Source organism: Etheostoma spectabile, chromosome 22 (assembly GCF_008692095.1).
Source record: "Etheostoma spectabile isolate EspeVRDwgs_2016 chromosome 22, UIUC_Espe_1.0, whole genome shotgun sequence".
Classification (NCBI taxonomy): domain Eukaryota; kingdom Metazoa; phylum Chordata; class Actinopteri; order Perciformes; family Percidae; genus Etheostoma; species Etheostoma spectabile.
Window position 1 is genome coordinate 5,052,170 of NC_045754.1, and position 24,293 is coordinate 5,076,462.

General features: G+C 43.7%; 1 protein-coding gene and 1 long non-coding RNA gene across 2 annotated transcripts in view; one reads left to right on the forward strand and one right to left on the reverse strand.

Annotated features, from left to right (window-relative positions):
• The window catches only part of LOC116671984 (uncharacterized), a 28,674-nt gene extending 23,423 nt beyond the window's left edge, over window positions 1–5,251 (forward strand). The window contains exon 3 of the long non-coding RNA XR_004327437.1: window positions 5,075–5,251. This is a non-coding gene — a long non-coding RNA (uncharacterized LOC116671984). The remainder of the gene's footprint in view (window positions 1–5,074) is intronic.
• LOC116671982 (cadherin-6) overlaps window positions 1–24,293 on the reverse strand; it is a 78,224-nt gene that overhangs the window by 46,701 nt on the left and 7,230 nt on the right. The window contains exon 2 of the mRNA XM_032503465.1: window positions 6,696–7,085. Coding sequence (XP_032359356.1) covers window positions 6,696–6,932 — 237 coding nt within the window. The 5' untranslated portion in view covers window positions 6,933–7,085. The remainder of the gene's footprint in view (window positions 1–6,695; window positions 7,086–24,293) is intronic.

Here is a 24,293-nt window from a genome sequence, read left to right on the forward strand (position 1 = left end):
TGATGCTCTTCTTGCTTTTATATAGACCTTAGTGGGCCCCTAATAACATATCTTAAGTCTCTTTCCCAAAAATCAGCCTTGGTGCAATATTACAGCCACTAGAGCCAGTCCCACAATGAGCTTTCCTTAGTATGTGCCGTTATTGTGTCTGTAGCTTTAAATGCTGTTGAGGAGGAGAGAGGCGGGGCAAGGTGGAGGGTGCCAACTGCCATGCTTAGCTCATTTGCAAGCCATTATGTCTCTCTTTTTCTCATGGGTGGGCCAATTTCTCAGTGCGGACAAAGCAGAGAAATGGGAGGTAACCTTGCCCCTTATGACCTCATAAGGAGCAAGATTCCAGATCGCCCCATCTGAGCTTTCATTTTCTCAAAGGCAGAGCAGGAGACCCAGGGCTCGGTTTACACCTATCACCATTTCTAGCCACTGGGGGACCATAGGCAGGCTGGGGGGGACACATTTTAATGTTTAAAAAAGTGAATTTATGGGACCTTTAAAAGGAAATATTGAAAAAATAACAACTGAACAAAATATGTCATATCCATTTGCCCCTCATTGAAATATAACTTACTACTTGATAAGAGACAAGGGCTGAATATTTGATGATAGAAAAATCAATTAATCTCCCTCTGACAAAACCAACGGGTGTTTGAAACAGCAGTGGGCAGGTGATAGCATGGAAACAAATGCAAGGTGCTGTGGTTATGTTGGCGTATCTCGCTCCGACATCGCTTCGCCCCTGCAACGTTGTCAGACAGATGTTTGCCGGGTCTCGTCAAAGCGTAATTGAAGTTGCCCCCTCCCAGCGCACAAGCAGAAACTTATCGCCTAATCAACAAACACTGCCAATGTGTGCTCCAGGTCGCCGCTGGAGACCGCAGGGGTTGCCATGGAGTGGGTACAGCCAGGCCTGTGCCATATTGCAAACTCCTTGCCTCTTTGCCAAGGTGAGCAGCTGGTAACAGGGGGAGCATGAACAAAGACCAAAAATCACCTCCCCCCCCCCTACAAACAAACACACACATCCCTGCACCTTTCCACTCTGCTGCCATAAGACGCTTGAGTCCTTCCCCCAGGTCGCTTCAACCACTGAGTCATTCAGGACCGGGAAGAATATTATGTCTGTGTTCATCTGCCTTTTTTATTTTCCTCTGATTTTCAGCCCATTACTGGAGGCTAGTGTGTATTTGCGTGCACACTGGTGTGTTTGTGCACATACAGAGAACATTGCTTACTTGCTAGGGACTGTGTTGAGGCGTCTACCCAGCAGACCAAGAACCACTGGGGCCTATCAGGGGCTGTAAATACTTTATGAGATATGATAGTAGAGCACAAACACTCCTAAACCACAGGCCATTAACCATTTTCAGTGGATATGTGCCCTTTGGTAAAGTAAGAAATAATGAAATAAACAAACATTCTCTTCCCCCAGTGACAGCCGCGGCCCTGCGAGGCCTGTATGCAGCTCGACTGCTAATGAGAGGCAGTGTACGATTCCCCTTCTGCAGGAGGGGAAAAAAAATACAAAAAATCATTGGCCAATACAGCAAGATTAGCAAGATTAGCAGCCAACCAGCTCCACAACAAGACACCACCAGAGTCTCCTGTTCCCCTTCATCTCGATTGCTTCCCTTAATTCCTTCCTGTTCCAACAGCTTTTGTTACGCTTGTTCAGGAAAGATTAAACTTTCATTTGTTAGCACTTCACAACTCGATAAAGCCGTCCTAAAAAGAAAAAAAGGGGAAAAAAAAGCAACCGGGGGAGATTGAGTTTAGCAAATAACTGGAGACGGGATGTTGTAATTCAAGTTTAGTTTCATCATTCTATCTTTTACTGTGTGTCAAGAGCTGCTCCCTTGTTTATAATAACCTGCCATTGTGTTATTTCCAATTCATTTTTTTCACCACTAACAAAAGTGGTTTTGTTCCACGCTGTGTTCTCTGGTTGCCATGATGTCACTTGCAATGACAAAAGCCTTTCCTTTTTCGTTTCTGGTAGTGTTTTTTTTTTTTTTTTTTTTTTTTTTTTTTCTTCAGACCCAGGCCCACACCTCAGGATACAGATGCAGATGTTTGTTCTCTATGTTTGAGTGTTCAACTCAAAAGCCATTCATTCCTTTTAGGGCTTCATTCATCACTTGTACTTTATCAAGCAATTAACAAACAGTAATTGCAATCAGATAAGATCTACGTAACGCAATCCTATGTAACAACTGGCTAGTGAGCTGACAATGAGAAGAAGTTCCCAGCTGCATGTACTTGGGGGTGGGGTGGGGTGGGGTTGAGAGCAACAAGCGCTCAGAGTCATGATTAAGTATGGTGTTTGAATGTTGATACCTTAATGGCGTCTTCAGGAGACGGGCTCTTAGCAGCAGCCTCTGGCTCTCTAAATGTATACCACACTCAGATAATCAATTGTTTTTTTTGTTGTTGCCATTAGTCTTTTTACAAGCTTAAAAGGACGAGTGGCACATCAGTCACCACTCTCTGAAGACAAAGCGGTTTGATCATGCTCAGTACTTGCTTTTCATCTTCATTCACTCTGTTTCTGTTGTTCTTTTCAACTTTTTTGTTGTTGTTGTTATTCTTAGTATTTGCTCGGCTCAAACCGTACGGAATGTTGTAATCCTTTTAGACCAGCGGCTGAAAGTCAACCCCCACTCTGGGAGGATGCATGTTGCAGAATCTCATTTGGTTGGATGACTCTATCCTCCGTGGACACACGATGGGAATGCAAAGCACTAGCCCCATTCAACTCCTCGCACAAAACAGCCTTTCTTCCTACTCAGTCGTCCTGACCTTGCCACAACACTTCACAATCGCCTCAATTACAGTAGGTTGGAAAGGGAGACTGATATCTTGACTTCCGCTGCATGTAAAGCAAGCATTATTTGGCCCATCTTCTCGTACATCCCCCAATGTTATCTGGGTTGACACCGTGTTTTCATTTTGTTGAACAAATAATACCTTCGGACAAAGTCATATTTTACTGTAGGGCAAGACTGCCGCGTAAGGACGGCTTGATGTGAGTGGAATGGACGTCGTGCGAGCAGCCACAGAGCTGACAGTGGGCACAAAATATATTGGACAGCCAACAGCAAACAAAGCCTGAGGATGGATGGATGGAAGTCCGATATATGAGCATTAGCCAGTTGGAGTATCATGTCACGTCTCCGATGATGGGGTGATTCTTGTATTCATGGAGACAGAATGATGCACTCATGTACATGATGTTATTTATGTTGCAGCTTCTCATTAAAAGCAGATATTTTCCTTTGAGTTTGTAAGAGGATAATAACGTTATCTAGAACTCCATTATGCTACTAACAGAAGGCAAAACCAATATTTATCCCCCCCTCCCCGCCCCAGTCCTATTATAGAAACTTGTTATATAAAATTGTTCTATCACAAATTCAGATTATTTGTGTGATTGTAACATGCAAAAACAAAATCTGCTTGAATGTGAATTTCTTTAGATTGATGGATGGGAAGGATTTAAAAAAATACAGAAGTCTGTCTTCATAAATATGTATGGACAAGACACAGGACAGTACATAATGAGACCTTTTTTTTTTAAATGACCAAAAATAACAACTTTTTAAATGTCGGCATGTAAAAAAGTTCAAGTTGTGGATATCAAATCCCAAAAGAATAAACACACAATAGACATTCAGGAAAAGACAGAATGAGAGAGAGAGACTGAAAAGGAGACAGGAAGCTGTAGATTTCGATGCTCCGCCTTCATAGTTACAATGTGTGAGATGGTTGTTGATGCTTCATTTTTTATGCAAATATTTTTGTCAGGTGCTAACTGCCGAGGTGTCTTCACTTCGTAGAAATCACTTATCAATGTAACAGCGTAGCAAGTATACCGGAGGTTTTCTAAGGAATGATGACGTTTGAGCTTTCTGTACGTGCCTGAGTGTATTTTATTTACTCTTTTCAACTGTGGTGGGTGGTTACAGCTGTTCACGCACCACTGAGTACTTATTGTATTCATTCTGAAAAGACCGCCATCAGAAATGGAAAAACAGATTAAAAGAGTTTGTATATTCTGAGGGAGCTGGGACTTCTGGACTTTAGATGGGTCAGAAAATATAAAAAAGAAACATTTCTGCAAATGCATTGTTAGTTAAATGAGATCCAACTGAACTCCTGCTTAACACAAGGGAGTCACTGTTCTAAAGTGTTTCGTTTACATGCAATTTAATGGCACAACTTCCAATGTGCTGCATCTAATAAACCCGACATGCAACGACCATTGTAACTCAGCAAGAAGATATTGCTGTATATGTCTGTGTTTTTATGTGATCTGCAATGATTACTGTAAGTGTTTTGTTAATACTAGTCTCATCATGATACCTAAGATGCCCAACACCTTTTTTTAAAGTATTAAAGAAGTCACTTCGGAAGCATTCTGATCATAGAACAAATAAAGAAGATTAGGAATCTAACCAATCTTATCCATGTGATATTTAATTATCGTGTGTAAAATTGGTTACAGATCAGATGAGCTGATCCATCTGTTGAGCTGCTGTTTGATCACTGGTATAACCCAGCGTGTGTATGATTGTGTGTGTTCATCACTGGTATGAAGAGCAGCTGTTGTCTACAACAGGAATGTCACGATAACAAAAAATCTAGTTCTCGGTTCGGATACGAACAAAAGTACACGATGCTCCCTACCAAAGTCCATACTACGGTGTGTAAAAACAAGAAGAAAATAATACTAAAACTTATTGTCATGTCACTCTTTGTTCAGTGTCAGTTTTTTTTCTGTTTCAACTTTGTGTTTTGGTGTGGAGTGGATGGGTCAAGGAGAGCGAGATTTACATGGACATGGACCCCACAGCTCGCTGCTTTGAAGCCCGGTGTTACCTTAGCGTACGGCAACGTCTTTCACAAGTTCACCTGGGGTTCCCAGATAGGAAGCATGTTTAGTTACGTCTGTTTCTCTCTGCCGTTGTAGTTTTTCATATAAAACTGGTCTGGTTAAAGTTAAGGGACATTAAAGGAGGCCAGCTTAAACAAGCGCTAAAGTTAGTTTTTGTCAGCTTTCAGCACTAACGTTAGGCAGTGACGCGTTATTATGGATCCCACGCAACTTCTAGGCAAGTCCCACCCTGAGAAGCAGCCTGATTGGTTGGTGTTATGCATCGACCTTGAGTAGTTAAGGTTAGGATAGGCGAATGGTCAGGGGATAGGACCTGAACAAATTGGGTTTCGTGACTTCACGCAAGCATGGACGCCCAGTCAATAGTAACATGTGAATGCTATTCTTGCCAAGAAGATGCATGGGTTCCATGATAACGCGGCTGGGACAGGCTAACCCTAGTCAATATCCAGGAATTCCAATTGGACCAAAACTCAGCTGCCCGTATTATCACCAGAACCCCAACAACTGAGCACATTACTCCACTGGCTCCCTGTCCAATACTGTATTGACTTTAAGATTCTTCTTCTCACCTTCAAAGCCCTCCATAGTCTCGCTCCTCTATATCTATAACTCAACACTCCGATCGTCGTCTTCCTCACTGCTTTCCACTCCTTCTGCCCGCCTAGCCACAAAGTGGTTCAGAGCCTTCAGCCATTCTGCTCCTTGCCTTTGAAAGTCCCTCCCAATAACCAGCCCTACCATGGAGTCTCGACCCACATTTAAAATCTCCCTCAAAACCCATCTTTTCCCAACCCCACATGGTACTCTCTCCATCCAAATAATGAATAGATTACTCTATTTTAATTTTTCTATCTCAATCTTTTAAAAGTGTTTGTTTGAATTGTATGTGCCTATTTAACTGTATATATATATATATATATATATATATATATTATTATTTTTTAACCGTAAGGTGAATTTAAGGCTATGAAAGGCGCGCATAAATAAAATGTATTATTATTATTATTATTATACGCAACATTCCTGTTCCGGTATTGCTCCGGTAGCGCTGCAAATTCCGCCGGAGAACACTGTTTTTGCCTGGATATCCGCTACCTTCTGCTTTCTTTGTTTTGAAATTGTAATCTCCGGTGGATTTATGAGTACTATGGTTAACTTCTCCTCAGATGTCTGCAGGGTAAATCCAGACAGCTAGCAAGACTATCTGTCCAATAGTCTGAGTTTTCTGTTGCACGACTAAAACAACGTACACATGCAGCGGCACCATGGTTCTGTTGGGTGCTTAGTGCCGGTCATGACGATTGTGATTGGTTCAAAGAAATAGAAATAAACCAGAGCAAATTTTTCTCCCATCCCAAATTCTGTGAGGACTAGCCAGACCCTCCTCCGCAGCGGCTAACCATAACCCTAACAGCAGAGAGAAACAGACTCACTTGCGGTTTGGAAGCTCCAGCTGAAGTCGTGAAAGCTGCCGCCTTAGATGTATGGTAAAGCCAGAAACTGAATGCAATCAAGCCGTGCACGGAGATGAGGGGCTATTTGCCTCTTTTTTTTGTGCTGCTCAGCGTTTTAACGGCAGTCTAGATCATTTGTAACGTTAGGCGTGTATAATGCCCCTGTCAGGTCCAGAAGGATTGCATCCCCCAGCTACCTGTATAAGTATGAGTACCGTCACATTTGACATGGAGTTGGTACCAAAGTACCGGTTCCTGTGACATCCCTAGTCTATAACTGGTATAGCAGCTTGGTGCTGTGAGTTTCCAATAAAGAGAAAAACAGAGAAAGCATGCTCTTTAACTACCTTTCCGACATACTGCATGTCTGTCCCGGTGTACTCCTCCAACAAAAAGAACTGGTTCCACATCCAACCTCGTTTGGAGCGCCTGAGGGGCACTCCATTGGCGTCTTGTCCCGTCAGCCCTGTGGACCCCCTCCGCCCCCCTGTAGTCCTTCGCAGGGCCCGGAGGCCATGCCCTGGAGAGCTGATGTGAGACACTACCCACAGCACCATCAAAATGCAAACCTTCCTTCTATCCATGGCCACACCACCACAATCTCGGGTCTTCTCTCCCCCCCCACCTCAGTGGTCTGTGTCCAGTGGTTATTGGTCAGAGTATCGGATCGGTCCACATGCTGTAATCTACTGAAGCAGGGAAGGCTCCTCAGACTCACATGGGGCGGCAAACAGCACCTGCAACATTTACAGAGAAAAACACAAGTGTCAATACTGGGAGGGAAGGCAGCGATTTGTTACTGCACAAGCTCCTGTTTAGCTTCATAACCTGTAGTCGAGACCAACTCAGTGGAGTTCCAGTTATTCGGAAGATGTAGTACCTTTGAAATGGAGTCAAGACCAAGTGCAGATGGGTAGGGAAAATAGGTGTATTTTTTCAATTAAATGTTTTTTTTTAAATCAACAGGGATGAAGATCTATAAAATCATAAAAATAATTAAATCGAAACCAAAACAAGCAAAACATGAACCAACACTGTAAAGAGGGTTTGAAATAAACAACGTGACAATGAAATCAATTAACCTAGTTTTATGACAAAGTTCGTATGCCATTATTAGCATATTGTCAAGGCACATACTTGCTTTTTAGTGTGTTCATCAATGCCGTGTGGCCTCCATTGACTTACATTACCTTGAAATTGCGTGTGAATTTACGCCGTAGCGATTGGCATGAAAGGGTGAAACTCCGCATAGGGAGGCTGGGTAAAACACAAAACTTTCACCCGTGTCCCGCGTGTTGCGTTTCCTAAACTAAACCGGTTCTTCTTTTCCTAAACTCAACCGCAGCTTTCTTCTCGCGATATGTTCTTCTTGCAATAACACGCCAAGTGGTGTGTATGTGTAGGCCCGCTATACAGCGTAGACATACACACGCAAAATTCCCACAGAGCACGCCATTTGGCTTAAGAAAGGTGGCGTGTATGATGCCATGTTGAAAAGGAAGTCAATACCAGGGGCAGATGGGAAGAGAAAATACATATCTCACGAAATGTGCTTTAATTGCTTAAAAAAGCAGTAAAGATAAAGATCTATCAATCATAAAAAAGGGTTAACCATGAACCAACACGGTAAAGAGGGTTTTAAACAAACAACTAAAATGTGACAATGAGTTTTAAACCTAGTTTTATAACTTTTACTTTTGAATTTTTCTGGCTTTTATTTACATTAAATTGTCCTCCTATTATCTGAATTTAGACAGTTTCTCCTTCATTTTCGTTTCCACTTGCTTTAGGTTGTCAACTAAAGATGGTAGGTCTTTGGTGACATATGGCAATTGATTGATAAAGCCTGCATTGAACATGCTGACAAAATCCCAAACAAATGCAAAATGAAAAAAATTCAATTAAAAAAAAGCATTCAATCAAATAAAAACACTTCAACAACATTCAGAATCTTATGCAAAACAATATAACACGGGAACAAACAGGGGCAGCTGTGGCTCAGTGGTAGAGCGGTCGCCAATCAGAGGTTTGGTGGTTCGATCCCTGGTGGTTCGATCCCTGGCCCTGCATGTCGAAGTGTCGTTGGGCAAGACACTGAACCCCGAGTTGCCCCCGATGCTGCACCATCGGACTGTAAATGTGTGTGAGTGTTTATCTGATGAGCAGGTGGCACCTTGTACAGCAGCCTCAGCCACAGTGTATGAATGTGTGTGAATGGTTCCTGTACTATGTAAAAGCGCTTTGAGTAGTCGTTAATATTAGAAAGGCGCAATATCAGAAAAGTCCATTTACTTTTACATTTGAATAAAGATGCAACTACTGTGCACACTTAAGGCAGACAATTTTGAAAAATCAAGTCCAGGTAAAAAAACAGGCATGAGTCGGGACCCACATGATAAAAGCCAGAGCTCAAAGCAGATCTGAAATCTGTAACACAGCGGATGGCATTTCTGCTACCGCACACACACACCCACACATTCCGGTCCACTCAAGCCCTGATATACATTCATGTCATGTGCACACACATACTCTATGCTGACTGTCAGCCATCTGATTGATGGGCAGGCTGAGTGCTGCCTAACCTGATAAATATCAGATTAGAAATATTACACATCAATGTATTGGCTTACATCTTGTAGAGCATGTACGGAGCTACTTTATCGGCATTAAGCCCCTGAATCAACATCTAATAGAGTGCAAGGCTCAATGTGGAGCAGCCCATTCTATCGTTTTTTACAAGCTGCTTCGGCACACTTTGTTATCAGACCCAGCAGAATGCCAATGGAGACCCTGGGCAATGTCAACCCCAGTTTATTACCTTAAGATCAGTGTAAAGATACTGAACAAAATGTCTGTTTAGCAAACCATAGAGATGGCCCTGATGTGGGCAGTGGAATATCCCGTCTCTCCGTCTCTCAATCATTTCCCCCACCCGTCTCCTTTCCCTTTTTTTCTGTCCGCCATCCTCTGAAGGCCAACGCAGAATGCGCTGACAAATATGTGAAAGGAGCGGAACTAGAGGAAAAGAGCAGGACGGAGGTGGAGGAGAAGGAGGGGTAGGAAGAAAGAGAAAGAAGGCCACATATTCTGCTTTTGTTCTCATTATTCCTCTCCGGCTGGGCGATATCCAGGCCGCCAGTGTTCCTCGGCTGGGGTTTGGTAGGAGGGTTATCAGTGGGTCCGCTGGGGAGCGTCTGCCACGGTCCTCCATATCGCTAGTTCTCAGAACGCCGGCGGAGGGAGAGGAGGCATGGGGGGTGGGGGGAGAGGGTGCAGTCTAGCTCCGATGTATGGCAAGTCTGGTCGGCTTTCCTCACACAGTATGTTAGAGAAGGAGAAAACAATGTCTCTGGACATGAATTACGTACCCTGACCTGCATGCAGAAGCGGAGCCAGACAGACTGAAGATAATGAGGGGAAATGGAGCGAGGGAAGATGAGTGAGAGGAAAGGGGCTGGGTAAGGGGTGTGGAAGCAGTAGTACTGTCACAATACCACAATTCTCCCTTGGATACCTGCACTAGGTTTAGAATCTGAAAATCTGATACCACAAAAATAAAGAACTATCAAGCAATGTCACAGAACAACCGCTGAGCTTTTTTCTAACAGATGTCTCACCACATCGAGTGGGAAAGCTTTAGAGCAGCTCTTGTACAGGGGTTTTGATGTCGGCTGGGTGTCTTTGTTGCCTCGATAAACAAAATACAGTAGCTGCATATTTCACTCCTTTTCCACTCTGTCAAACACTTTGCGGTGAAGAAGGATTTGGTTTAAAATAGTTGTCTGTTTTCAGCTATTTGACTATGTCAGTTCCACTGGAAGGCGTCCATAAAGACAGTTTCACTTTCTTTGTTGCTTTCACTCCTACAAGCTAGGGCGGGACAATTAATCGCAATTTTAGCAAAATCGCAATATGGACTAGTGCAATATCCAAATCGCAAGGGGATGCAATATTTGTTAAAGATAACATATATGTGTCAAACCATTCTGGATGAAGTACTGTGGTGCTGCAGAGATGTCCCAGTCTACAAATCCTATCCTACAGACTACAGAAACAACCTTTGTTCGGTACAGATCCTTGCCAAAATCACACTATTGTCATTTACATTTTTTTAAGATTTAATATAAGTCACTGAAAATGACAATAATGATGAAAACATGATAATTCCCTTCAATATCTTGAATCATATCGCAATCGCAATATCAGTCAAAAATAATCAAAACTAGATATTTTCCTCATATAGTGCAGCCCATCTACAATCCCATCCCAAAATGCACCGGTGGCACAGAGTCCAACACGTAAAGATTCTTGTGAACTGTTTTTTTTTTAATTTTGTTTTTTATTAACAATGCTGTGATGTACATTACTTTGCCACAGTTGACTCATCGCACTGAGCTGCAGAACAGGAAAAAAGACAGTTGTGTAGTAGCATCTTAGGTTTTTCACTTGCTGGTTAGCACATTAGCTCACTTGTATTTTGTGTACATTATTTTTAGGGCTGCAGCTAAGAATGTTTTAGCTTGTTTTGTCTGAAAGCTTACAATTATAGAACAGAGGAAAAACAGCAAACATGGTCATTTGATAAGATGGAAATAGAGAATGTTCATACATTTTTTTAGCCGTTTTTGAAAGAGATGAGTACCAATAATCAAAAAAGGAGCCACCTCTTTAGTTGCACAACTGTCCGCTGTTCAGGTTGCTTTTGTGTCCAAAAAATGTTTTCTATGTTCTTTGTATTGAGAGCGGATTATTGCAGGTCTGCTTTCTGCAATGACTTTGGCGATTGTGGCTAAAACCAGATGACGTCAAACTGCTGAAATTCAAATCCTAGGGTTTGTTTACGCCCTCTAGATGTGATAGTGAATGGGAATTACAGCATTTCACAAAACACTTGCTAAAAGTTTTTAAACTCACATGTAGTTACCGTGACAACACTAAGAGGCAAACAGGGAGAGAGGGAGTGAAGGAGAGGTAGAAACGTCCTGTCAAAGCAGCGTCAGCAGTCAGGCTGGGAGACTGGCCCATCCATTACGCTACCTGTCTTCCAGAGGCAGCCAAGGCATGCCCCGCTTTCCCCTTATGAAGCACATTGAGTGCGGTTGAAGCTGGGGGTTAGGTCCCCTCTTCTCTTTTCCCTTATGCGTTGCAGTTTATAGCACACCCCCCCCCCACCCTACTGCCTCCACATCCCATCCCCCTGCCACTGGCTACTTTGCTTGCATAGACCTGAGCTGATATATGCATTATCGCTGGGCTTTTTGCTGAAAGCCAGTCACTTTGCATGTGTCCTCTGCGTGGCTCAGCACAGGGAGGAGAAAAAAAAATAAAAGACTCCTGGGTCAACAGTTCGTGTGCTGATGGAGGCAGGGGAAAGTGAGATGGACTGTCAGACTTCTTAATAACGCCCATAGAGAAATAGTCCCTGTACTTTCTCTAAGCCGCAACTCTCATGGCAGAAGCTCTGTTTCCTATCCAAATTTGCTACATGACTGGATGCTTTTTCCTGCTTTCTCCCTAATATTTCCTTTTTTATTTTCATCCCCCAACTCCCAGCGCACTCGACTTTATGAATTTACTTAATTGACGCTGGTGAGGAGCACGTGGGACTTTGAGCTATTGATTCGCTGTAGGCTTTAGCGTAGCTGGAAATACCAGTCGGTCTCTGGGGTGGACTCACAAAGCTTTCTACCTCGAGTCCCCCAGCACTGGGAAGCCAGCCTTTTCAATAGATTTCTTCATAATGTCACTGTGGAAAGCTAATGCTTCCACTGTATGGAGGGCTCGGCCGTCCCTGAGGAGCACTCGCCCCCTGACCACATTTGTCATACCCTGGAAGCCATATTGTACAGCTCTTTGCCCCGATAATTCTCTTGACAAGGGACCACGACCAGGAGTAAGTCAAAGCTTTATTTTGTGACGTCAAAAAATGTCACAGTCGGTTGAGAATGCTATGGTGCCACATGTAGCCCAGTTGCTAAGACAAAATGCCTGTCTTTTCACATTTGTACTATATGAGAGTGGAACTGAAAGAAAGATGGAGGGAGAATTACCAATTTCTCACAACTTGGATCTTATTCGCAGTACTGGCCTTTGCTTCTATTGCCACCAAGTTAATTACTCAGATTAACAACGAGAATAATAACTATGAAAAATTCTAATGAAACACGGGGTCAGACAATCAGACACGTTTTAAACTAATCCCCAGTTTAGCCGCACTAAATTGGAAGAGAAAAATAGTCTGTTGTGAACATCTATCCCTGTTTACACACTGAAGAACCAGAGTTAAACTTTGACCTGCCATGCTTGCTGTTATTGTGGGCTTTTATTGTGTTTATCAACATTTCTGCTGCACTCACTTTTGGTTTTACCTTCAGATAACCCTTCTGCTTTTTGCCTTGTTGTCATTGTAGCAATGCCACTGTCCCAGATCTCAGCAACTAACATGATGAGTAAAGGAGCGAGCATTTATTTAAATAGCACATCTCATCATCAAGGCAACTCAAAGTGCTTTACATATATTAAATCTTAAATGTATTTAGTATCATGTGGACGCGCCAACAGTTTTGTAGTCATTACTTAGAATTCCTCATGGGGGCAATAGAAACGATGTGCTATAGCTATAATAGAGCTGAGAGTTGCATCCCACCTGTTTGTTCCAGATCTGTGGAGCATAAAAACTGAACTCTGTTTCTCCGTGTCTAGTTCTGACTAAGGGGACAGAAAGCAGACGTGTCCCAGACGTCCTGAGAGGTCTGGATGGTTCATAATGTATAGCAGCAGATCAGAAATGCATTTGGGCCCTAAACATTTAAGTGCTTCATAAACCAACAGTAGTAGTAGTATTTTGAAATCAATTCTTTGAGAGACAAGAAACCAGTGAAAAGACTTTTGACTTAGTCTAAGTGGGGACTCGAGCAGCGGCGTTCTGAATCAGCTGTCTAATCAATTTCTTAGGGAGACCTGGAAAGTCACCGTTACAGTGGTCAAGTCTAGTGAAGATAAATGAATGGACAAGTTTTTCCATATCCTGCTGAGACACAATTCCTTTAATCATTGATATTTTCTTAAGGTGAGAGTAGGCTGACTATGTAATTGTCTTGTTGAAATGCAGGTCTGATGCCATGATTACACCAAGATTTCAGGCTTTGGCTGTTGTTTTTTAACAGCTGAGCGCTGACTTTTAATCATTCCTCCTTGGCTCCAAAAACAACTACCTCAGTTTTGTCTTTGTTTAATTTAAGAATGTTCTGGCACATCCAATCGTTCATTTGTTCAATGCACTAACTCTGACCGTGATCGCATTGGATCATACTAACTTGGTGATATGGTTATATAAATGTGTGTCTTCTGCATAATTAAGGTAACTTTTTTTGTTGTACAATGTGAATAAAACCTAGGGACAAAACTAGAAAGCCAAGAAACAAAGTTGAATTTTCCCGACTGTGACAGAGAAAGTGCCAAAGAGTGAGTGTGTTCTTGTTCATAGCCATCTTCCCAGAGCGCCCGTCACTGGAAGTGATTTTTGAAAAGGAGCCACAGGTCTCGTCTCTCCCTGTTCGCTTTTTCAGGGAGCACCATCGTCATAATGAAGGTGTGTAATAGAACATGACACCATAATTATATTCTCCCAGTTAAGAGGCAGTGTTTACAACAAGCACAAGGCTGCCTTTATTTTCTCCCTCCTTAAACACACTCACTCTCTCTTTGTCTTGCTCTCTCGCCTGCCCTGTCTCTCGCTTCATATTTAAACAAATGCTTGATGAAAAAATGAAAAAAGTAAATTGCTTTAAATTGCCTGTCACAGATTGTGTGGAGTCGCCACAGAGCAATAAGACTTGTGCATTGTGTTGGGCGCTGGGTAAGCAAGATTAATGTGTCTGCTGCCAATTTTCGAATGCCCCGTGATTCTACGCTCAAAGAATTGCTTGGGATAACATTTTGAATCAGGACAATTAGCTATTAAATGTATCTATTGGTTTTATCGAACCCAGAACCACTAGGATAGAGACAGGGACACAGAGAGTCGCACAAATGCATTTGTCAATACATATTGGATCTGGCCAGCTAATGGCCTTTCCAGTGCACATGTGCCGTTTCACATCATAGGCCTGGGTGGCATTTTAGCCTAATCTAGACTTAGGAGTGACCTCTTAGAGTAAACCTACTCCTCTTCTCTCCTTCTTCTACCTATCTCAACTTCTATTCCAGTTTTTCTTTTTCTTTTCCCTAACGAGGGATATGAGCGACACGGCAAAGCACCCTATCGCACCCGTTGAGCCAAAGACTTCCACAGCAACCCAGAAAGAGCCCCGAGGGTGCAATTAAAAGTGAGAGAGGAAAATGTCAGCTAGGGGAACGAGCAAGGGAGACGAGAGGGGGTGAAGGAGGGAGTGGGGAGAAGAGGAGGGTTGGGCACTGGTGCCACAGGTAACGTGGCCATGTTACAATCCACAAAGGAGACCCTTAAAAGCTGATAATGTGTGGAGGTGTCAGCAGCAGGTTGTTCCACCATCTCTGCTTTCTTTGGCCGCCTCAAATCCTCTTCCTCCCCCTTCCTCCCCCTTCCTCCTCCTCCTCACCTCATCTCAGACTCAGTTTGTTAAGAAGACTCAGAGTAGGAGTCATTCAAAACCTAAGTTATGCTACTCACTGGAGAAATTTAACAGCTATTTCCCAAGTGTGATTTGGGAAAACAGTACGCTCGACCCAAATCTGGGTCTCCCCATTTGTCTTATTGCCCATGTGGGTTAGTGGTTCACAACCAATGACAAATTATCAAAAATGTGGGGTAGCTGATGAACTTTTGCTCTTATGTGTAAAAACAACCCGTGTATGTCCCTTGTCGCTGTAGCAATATGGATACAAATGCAAACAAATAGAAAAGAAATTCCCACAGAAGCCTGTCAATATATTGATCTTTTGTTTAGCTGAGGAACAGCGTCTAGACAGACTGCCGCATTGTCTTGAAAATAACTGTACCCCACTCCAATCTGACATACAAAAGCACACGCCTCCCAGATTAAGGCAAGGAAATTGATCACTAAAAGGAGATTTCAGACAGATGGGCCATATCACCACAGAGGAAAATAAAAAAAAGTGTCTACGGATTGAGAGCAAAATCATCATCATAAAATGCCAGCGAATAAACAGCTGAAATCCCCAGTCAAATTGGAATGCAAAGCTGAACCGAAATTCCTGACTGAATGTCAGCACTGTAGTGCAAAACACCACGGTCCTCTAGTCAAAATTAGGATTCAACCTACAACACTGGAATAGCACCAAGATTGAGTTAACGGTTCTCTAAGTCCCCTTTCTGCTTCTAAATAGCACATTAAGTTTTCAAGTCCAAGATGTGTTGCCAACATTTCAACGTGTTCCTAACAATATAATTTAAAGAATGTTATCGGATGTTTATCTGCAAACTGCTAACATATCTGAGGGACTATTAAGAAACAAACCTCAAAATTGTGGACTATGTGGTTAATCAATTTCCTGATCGTACATGGCATACAAGACTGTGTGACTAAGGGCAGGGCAATATGGAGAAAATGAAGTATCACAATATTCTAGGGCTGTCAGTTAAACGCATTATTAACGGTGTTAACGCAAACCAATTTTAACGGTGTCAATTTTTTATCTCAAGATTCTTTTTGGCCTAGCAAGCTTTGTCGTTTTTTTCACATGCTTTTGCAACAACTAGTAACGTTAGAAAAACTACAACACCACACCGGATCTAGCTAGACCGGAAACAAAACAACAGGCACGCTGCACACACTTGTTTGGGCTTGCGAGCCGGCCAAAGAGTAGTAACGTAAGGTTTTGAGTCGATGGTGAGCGTGAGACGCCGAAATGGACGCCAATAAAATTCTAAATGGAAAGTTTACTTTTGAAAAGTTGGCAATGGTTCCATTGACAAAACCAAAGTGATCTGTGTGTTTTATTCTTGTGAACTGAGCTTTCATCGCAGCACGTCCAGTCTGAAATACCACTCGATGGCCAAGCACACAGCCAATGCCAATTTTACTGCAATTTAATTATGACGTTATAATGCGATAAATCGCGATGAAATATTTTAACCGTTGGACAGCCCTACAACATTCTTGACCAAGTACTTTGAAGTCAATATTGCAACGCAATTGTAGGGTTGACAATTGGGGCTTTCACAAAACATTTCCACAATAAGATTTTAGATAAATAATCATCAGTAATGGGAATTTAACAACTAAGTGGGTAAAGAATGGTCTGGTAAGTTCAGAAAATTACACTGATTTACTGTAAGGTAGCATTTATAACAAGAGATAGACAACATTTACAATATTATGATGTTACAATATCCCAAAATCTAAGACAATAGCTATTGTCATATCACAATATTGATATAATATCAATATATTGCCAAGCCCTATATGAGACTGTGCCTTTGAATGCCAGTGAACCAAACAAATTAGCTCATACTATCCCTGTCAGAGGCTGGGGTGCGCCCACAGCATTCATCCCAGTGCATTGCTCCAGAGCCCACTGCAAACACATTACCTTGCCTCACTGCCCAAATGCATACCAAATAACCCATATAAATCATACAATCTGGGCCAAGTCAATGAGAGCCCCCAATTTTCCCTGTTTTCTAGTTATTTCCACAGTGCCATCATTCAGCAGAGCTTGCATCAGTCAGTCCGAAGCTTTCACAACCGCCGTCAGAGTGGCCCAGTTTAGAACCCACCGAGTGTTCCTGGAGTAACCCTTCCTCCAGTGCACTTGATTTTATGTCTCCACAGTCTGGACTAAATTGTAGGTTGCCAGCTCTCCACATGGTGCTCTTTTTTTCAGCTCACTCCCTTTTCTTTCTCACTGTTGTCACTTTGACAAAAACAAAGATGGGATTCTATGAACTCGCACCAGTGTTTATGGCTGTGTTTACCATCAAGCGATGTGCTCTCAGCACATTATTTTAAAGAGTCCTTCTTCTCTGAAGTCACTCCAGATTCTCTTACTATATTAGGGCAGCGTCATTTTGTCCCTCAAATAATGACTTTCAGTCCTGAAATATGGTTTTGAACCATGTCATTGTAAACAACAGAGACTCACTTTTTGGCGTGCAGTTTCTGATTCCACTTCTCGGAATTAATTGACTAAATGGGAGCTTAAAGTCATTATCTCCCCTCGCCAGTTCTCCAATCCTGCGCTTGGGGCTAATAAATGGAGGTTTGATTTCACTAAATGTCCTCGCGTCAAGATTAATAACGCCTAGTACCCGGGTGGCAAACAGATGTGGTCATCCTTGTGCCGCGACGGCAGAACAAATAGGCACAGGACATCCTCGCACATAAAGAGCAAAGAAATAATAGCTTAATGGCATTCATCCATTGACACGTTAGCAGATGAGACATCCTCGCTTGTTTGCTTTCCTGTGTGTTCACCAGAGCACATGTGTTGTCACCAGTGGCCGTGTTGTCTTACACAGCTCAGAGGGACTGACAATGGCAGAGGGGGGGGAGGGTTGGGAGGATGGAGGAGGCTCAATGGATGGGTCGGATGGCTTCCTGCTTTCCCCACAGAGGCCTTTGTGGTAATACACTGGTGGTTATGGGAGCCTCCGTCTCTATGCAAATCAGTGTTTTCTTCCCAAGTGTTTGTGTGTGCCATGTGCAGTCAAGCACACGTTTGTGTTTTCTGTGCATTTAGCCCTGAACAGACTGGAGCAGAAGGCCAATGCTGCGTCATATTCACATTAAACCCTAGTAATTAAAATATCTTGCCTCTCTATCAATATCCATGTTTACCTCTTGAACATATTGCCCCACCAGGCTATTAGATCACGCCGCAGCTGTTGTTCTTAAATGATCAGTGCGTCTCTGGAAGCAGATGCATTGATCGGACTACATAAAGGTCAAACTTGGCTCACTGAATTGAAAATCAGTGAAGTAGTTGTGTTCCCACGTTTGTCTCAGCCTCCCCGTTGTGACAATTACATGAGAAGGAACGACATGGAAGCACATTTCCATTCAGGCGCATATCGACTGTAACAGCGGGTCAGGAGCAAGACGGCTCCAAACACAATTGTCACACAACACTAAATAATACATACAGCTCAAACAAAGACATCACACACCTAAAATATGGCCCTAATAAAAGGCAGCACGGACAAAATGTGTCTCCCTCTCGACTAGCGAGAAATGACCTTTTCTCAAAGCCTACCATAAACTAACACAGCGACAGCGTTAGGAGCACCTCTTTTTACATTATTAATACTGGAGGCTTCAAACACACTCAAAAAGCTAGAGACGTGGACTGATACCATGGCTTTTGACTGTTCTTAAATTGGACAAAATTCTCTCAAACGGCATCCAACTAAAACCAGCTAGGCATCCGAGTGTTAAGAAAGCCATTTGTCAGAGGCAGGACTTCTGCCATGGGTATCAGCCCAGCCTTGGGATATAAAAAAGACAAATGAAAATAATATGCATTTTATGAATACCATTCAAGAATAAGCCACACAATTTGTGATGGCATCTGAATTCAAATGCCTTGTATAAATACATATTTTGTCAGCAATGCTCCTCAAGAAATGAAAGGGGCATATTTGCCGGCTTTTCATTTGTTGCCGTACATTTTAAATCCTTCCTGCAGCATTGCTGCCAATGTAAGGGTCTTTCTGCACTCTTCTCAATCTAATCACATCAAAAGGGATTCAGGCATCCTCTGAGATGAAGAACCGACCGCCGTGATCTCCTCTGACCTTAACTGTGACTCATGTTTATTTACCTCTGCTATTTATCCCTGAGGGACAGAGGCCTCATCATTGAAATGAGCACTGTGATGGGTTGTTTTTTATTTTATTGCCACTCCTGGGAACGGACAACTCCTAATGAACAAAGAAGCCTGATTGATCCACGTTAGCATTTGATTCCTGCACACTGCCGAGACACACGATTCAATACGTTGGCATGCCAGTGGAGCCCCTCTTGAACTTTGCAGTACACGCATCTTTAATCACGCTCACCTTTTCTCGTGGCTGGTGTGACTTCCAGCTTATTTGTAATTACCAAGCTCCTTGGAGGGGGGTTGGCTGAACAACAGGCCCGGCAATAGGTCACGGAGAGACACTGTAGCTGGCCATATGGGCTCCGGGCCCAGGGGCAGAGAGTGGGTGGATGCCGGCATTGGCACCGGCAAGTTACCAGAATGGTCGGAGCAGGAGATTGAATTATTCGGAGACAGGAGACAGCCTTATCGAGCAGCGGCCACATTGCACTGACGTTTTCACCCCAGTTTCTATTTCCCATTTCACACTTGGACTATTGCCAGATAGGATATTTTCAGCCACCTCGTTTTACCCCCAGATTCAAAATCGCCAGCCACCAGTCAAAAGAGGGTATAGTGTGTTATCTATCTACCTTCCCACCTTCCCCTCTATCCCCAAACCCTCTCATGCCCCCCCCGATGTCATCAGCGCAGCAGCAGCACGGTGTTATTACAGATAAACAATCGATACTGCATTAACGTGTCCACAGAGGCTACCTGGAGTTAAACAGTCAGACGGGGAAAATAATTCAACCCAATGTCATGAGCGGACTTCAAGCAACTAATCTTGCTCATGAACCGATGTATATGTATGTATTGAAAATTCAGGCAACTTTCTTTCATTATCCTCCGCCATCCTTTCGTTGTGTTTGAGGTCACCAGATATATTTCTTTTCCTTCCTCTCCTCACTGGTCACAGAATGAAAACCCCACTGCATTAAAGAAGTAATACCCTACTTTACAGCAAAGGTGACCATGGATATTGGAGAGCAGGGACCCATACGATCGATTTGGAGCGAGGCATGGAAATTTTAACATGATTCCCAGCCAGGCGTTTTTAACTCAGGAGTATTGGACCCTCTCTTTTGATGACTGCTCCCAATCCAACTTACTGCTCCCTTTCAAAATTCTGATGACGTCTTAATTTAAGGGAAAGGGGAAGGGAGAGAGGCAAGCCCTGGTGCCCTGCTGGTAGCTGTGTGGTCCTTTTTTCCTCTTTGCAAAGCTTGTATGCCGCACATTTGCATCTACATTCCCAACACTGCTATTGAAAAAAAGAAGGCTTTTTTGTTCAGAACCTCTGTGAAAAAATGAAAACAAAGGCGTTCTTATGAGGAGTTCCAACAAATAGTCCTTGCCTCTCCCTCTTCCAGACTGGAATTTAATGCTCCTCATTCCATCCTCATTCATTAGCCCCCACGCCCACAGCCCTAACACCGTACGGGGGTGCACACACACACACACACACACACACACACACACACACACACACACACACACACACACACACACACACACACACACACACACACACACACACACACACAAAATAAAAGAGTTGGACTTGGCTGAATGATTGCAGAGACTGTTTACTAATACTGCTGCTCACTCTGCTTTATTACAGAGTGCCAGGCTTTCCATTACTGCAAAGGGAGAGAGGACAGGGAGAAGAAGCAGAGAAGGAGGGAGCGGACAGAACAGAAAGGAGAGAGAGAGAGAGAGACTGCCAATGCCAGATTAAAAGACAAGAAGAAGGAAGAAGAAAGAAAAAAAGAAGAATGGCTCAGTTGATTTACACCTTCATTACTCTCCCCTAACTCTGCTTATTGCAAATCATGATGCTGCTTTATGAGCTGAATCCTCTATTACGACAAGGCCGGGAAGACGATGCTTTAGTCCATAAAGCAAGCGTACAGTAACCGCCACCCGGCAGCAACCGATCCACTCATCCTACCAGCGCGCTGCCAGAGGGGAAGGGAAGCAAGTCAGCGACTGTTGCTGCTGATACTTGTTACAGTGCATCCCGAGCTCGCTCGCTCACTTGCATGCTCACTGTCCATTTCCTGGCCTTGTGCCCGTGGACAACACACCCAGATTTCTTCAAGCCAGATGTCAAGGAAGTACAATTTTAGTGGGCGCACAGCTCTGCGGCTACGTGGGAAAAGAACTCACAGCGAGTGTTTAGTGTTGAGTGAGCAGTGCTGTATTTAAGTCAAAGGCACTGGAGGGTGTCTGTTTACCATCTTCCCACCGCCATGTGATGTGGTGACACATTTACTTGAACAGCTCTGTGTGTATTTAGGTAGAGAACAGAATTTATTTTTTGACTTTTATTTATTGAACTGAGGGGAGGTCTTCAGAGTATGCTTCCCCTTTCTTCATGCAATGATTACATTTGTGTGGGAGTGTGTGGCGAGCAGGGTCCAAGAAGAAAGGGTGGAGGAAGCAGGGTGCAGGACCTTATAAGTCAGCAGAGGCTGAGGCATGTAGGTGAATGCGGGTGTCAGTGTGCTGATGTATACAGGGCGCGGGTGCATAAGACACACTGGATGGAGGTTTGTTGTGTGTATGTAACACGCTGCTCCGGCCTGGCCTGTCTGACTCCCATCTGGAACAGGGTTGACAGAAAAGTTGACAGATGCTTCACCAACGTCCATTATTTATGAGACTGAGGAGGATACACACTGCATTTCACAAGTGTCTGCTCCTTCTGCTGTAGGTCGACTTCTGACATTCTAGTCCGTGTATGAAGGCACGCGCATACACACACACACACACACACACACTCACTGCATTGTGTTTATGATGGAAGCTGATGAGCAAGTAGCTGGATGTACAGGTCCACTTTCTTGCATTTTTGCTCGAATGCTGGGTAGCTCACCTGTTAGAGCAGGCGCTCAGACATAGAGGTTTACTCCTCAAAGCAGCTGCTGTGGGTTTGACTCCGCCCTGCGGCCCTCTGCTACATGTCATCCCCCCTTTCATGTCTTCAGCTGTCCTATAGAATTAAAGGCCTAAAATGCCCCCAAAACACATCATTTAAAAAAAAGTACATAAGCAAAAGTGTGTGCTTATGTATTCGTATTTGCACATTCCCTCCAAGTAAGCACTCCGCCTACCTCTCTGAGTCTAACCCTTGACCTCTCTAGTGTCATTAAATCCCTGATAGACAGGTGGCCCTTCAGCTCCAGCATGGAGGACCGTACACCAGCAGACTCCATCTCTCTTAAAACCCACTTAGAGGCTTACAGCTGGGAGGCCCGACCATCGGATTGAATTAAGGTTATGATTAATTGAATCTAGTGGTGAGTAACTTGAGTGACTGACGTCTCGCAGGACCAAAGGTCTAGACACAATGCTTCAGAATAAAGCTACAGTCATTTATTCAGTGACATCACAGGCGGTTTCAGTGTGCCTCAGGCATGGATGGTTTCCTCTAATATTATTGCTCCGAGTGCCGCTTTAAGCCCAGCACTACCAGCAGCACCGTGGCTGTTGCTGCTGCTGCTAAGCGTGCCAATGTTAATAAGAGGCACAATATAATTAATACAAATGGAATGTTTAATGCAATTTTTCCATTTCAAAGAAATTCCCCCGGCATCTTTCCCAACAACCAATTCAACTCTCTTGCATTGTCCTCAGGCAAACAATAACCCAAGTTTGGCATTACCTTCATTAGATCAAACTTAATTATTGCAGAGCGCTTGCAGCTCCTCTGGGTTGGACTCTGAAGCTGCACGCACCGGCAACTTGAAGGTCCTCTGGCAGGTCCTGCCCCATTTGGTTGTGATGGACAGCGGCGTGAAACAGTAATTGGAGGCCTGTGAGACCTGTACACATCAGTTTGTCAGTTATTTATGTCAAAGCACAGTGTTCAGCTGTTGGGGTTCTCAAAGAATGACCTTTTCTCAAAGGGGACAGGTTTTCCCTACTGTCTGAGAGACGCCGTGGGTGGCCTATTATTCAGCCCAATACAGCACTGCGCTGTTATTACTGTGTGTCCCACGTTGCTGCAGAAAGCTTGTATTGTGTCCTTCCCTGAGGAATATATACGGTCCCAGAATGATACGCACGCTTTGATTCGGCAGGTAGTTTGTGCAGGAGGTCTTTCTATTTCTCTCGTTGGCAATGAACGATCCTAATGTTTTGAGAAGTAGCAGAGCAATGGCAGATACCTCTCTTTTTCACTCTGGGGATTGAAAGTAAATAGGACCTTTGCTGATGTGTGTTGCCTGTTCATTTACAGCATCTTAGAATACAGCTTGCACATTGTACCTCTACGGAGGAAAAAGAAGAAAAGAAGAAAAAAAAATACTCACAGAGGCATTCTGCAGGACAATAGCACAGCAGAGGAAACGAGTGCACAATGGAGTCCAGATATCATTCACAACATAGACAGGAGACCATTATCCACAGAAGGAGGAGCACATCTGAAGGTGACAGGTTTGGAAACAGACGAACTGTGCACACAACGCTGCCACCAAGACAACAGTCTCCCTGAGGCAAACCTAACCTATAAGGACAGGTTTTTGCAGCACCAATGCCCGCTGGGTTGAGGTGTTACACGTCATTTGCAATAACCTGGATCATTACTCCTGGAGGCTGTTGGAGGGGAAAATCACATCACTCTGCGTTTACCGCTGCCAAGAAAAATTGACAAGCTAAAAGTCACACAAAGACGCGCCTGAACATGCACACGCACGTGCAAAAGGCCCACAAACAGCGTCTCTCTCGCACTTGCAAACAAACACACGCATGTTGTCGCGCACCCACAATCTATCACATACTGTCAGTGACGTCTGGGGGGTTAACATACCAAGTGGCATCCCAGCAGCGTCCTGCCAGCCAGTGTTGTGCTGAAGCTGACAGCTCTCACTGCGGCAGCCTTGAAGGAGTAAAGTAAGCATCATTATCGCCTTCTCTCGGCATACCTAGTTGGAACAAGCATTACACTCTCTCAGAGTCTCGGGTTTTTTATCCCCAAGCCGACCCTTTTCCATTCACTGCCGACTCTGTCTTCATTGTACTCCAGTCAGGCACTAATGCTCCCTGTCCTATGGCTTGACTCTCTGATCTCGCATTACCGTCTCGTCATCCGAAAGTCAACATTATAACCCCCCCCACCCCCACCCACTTTCCTGACC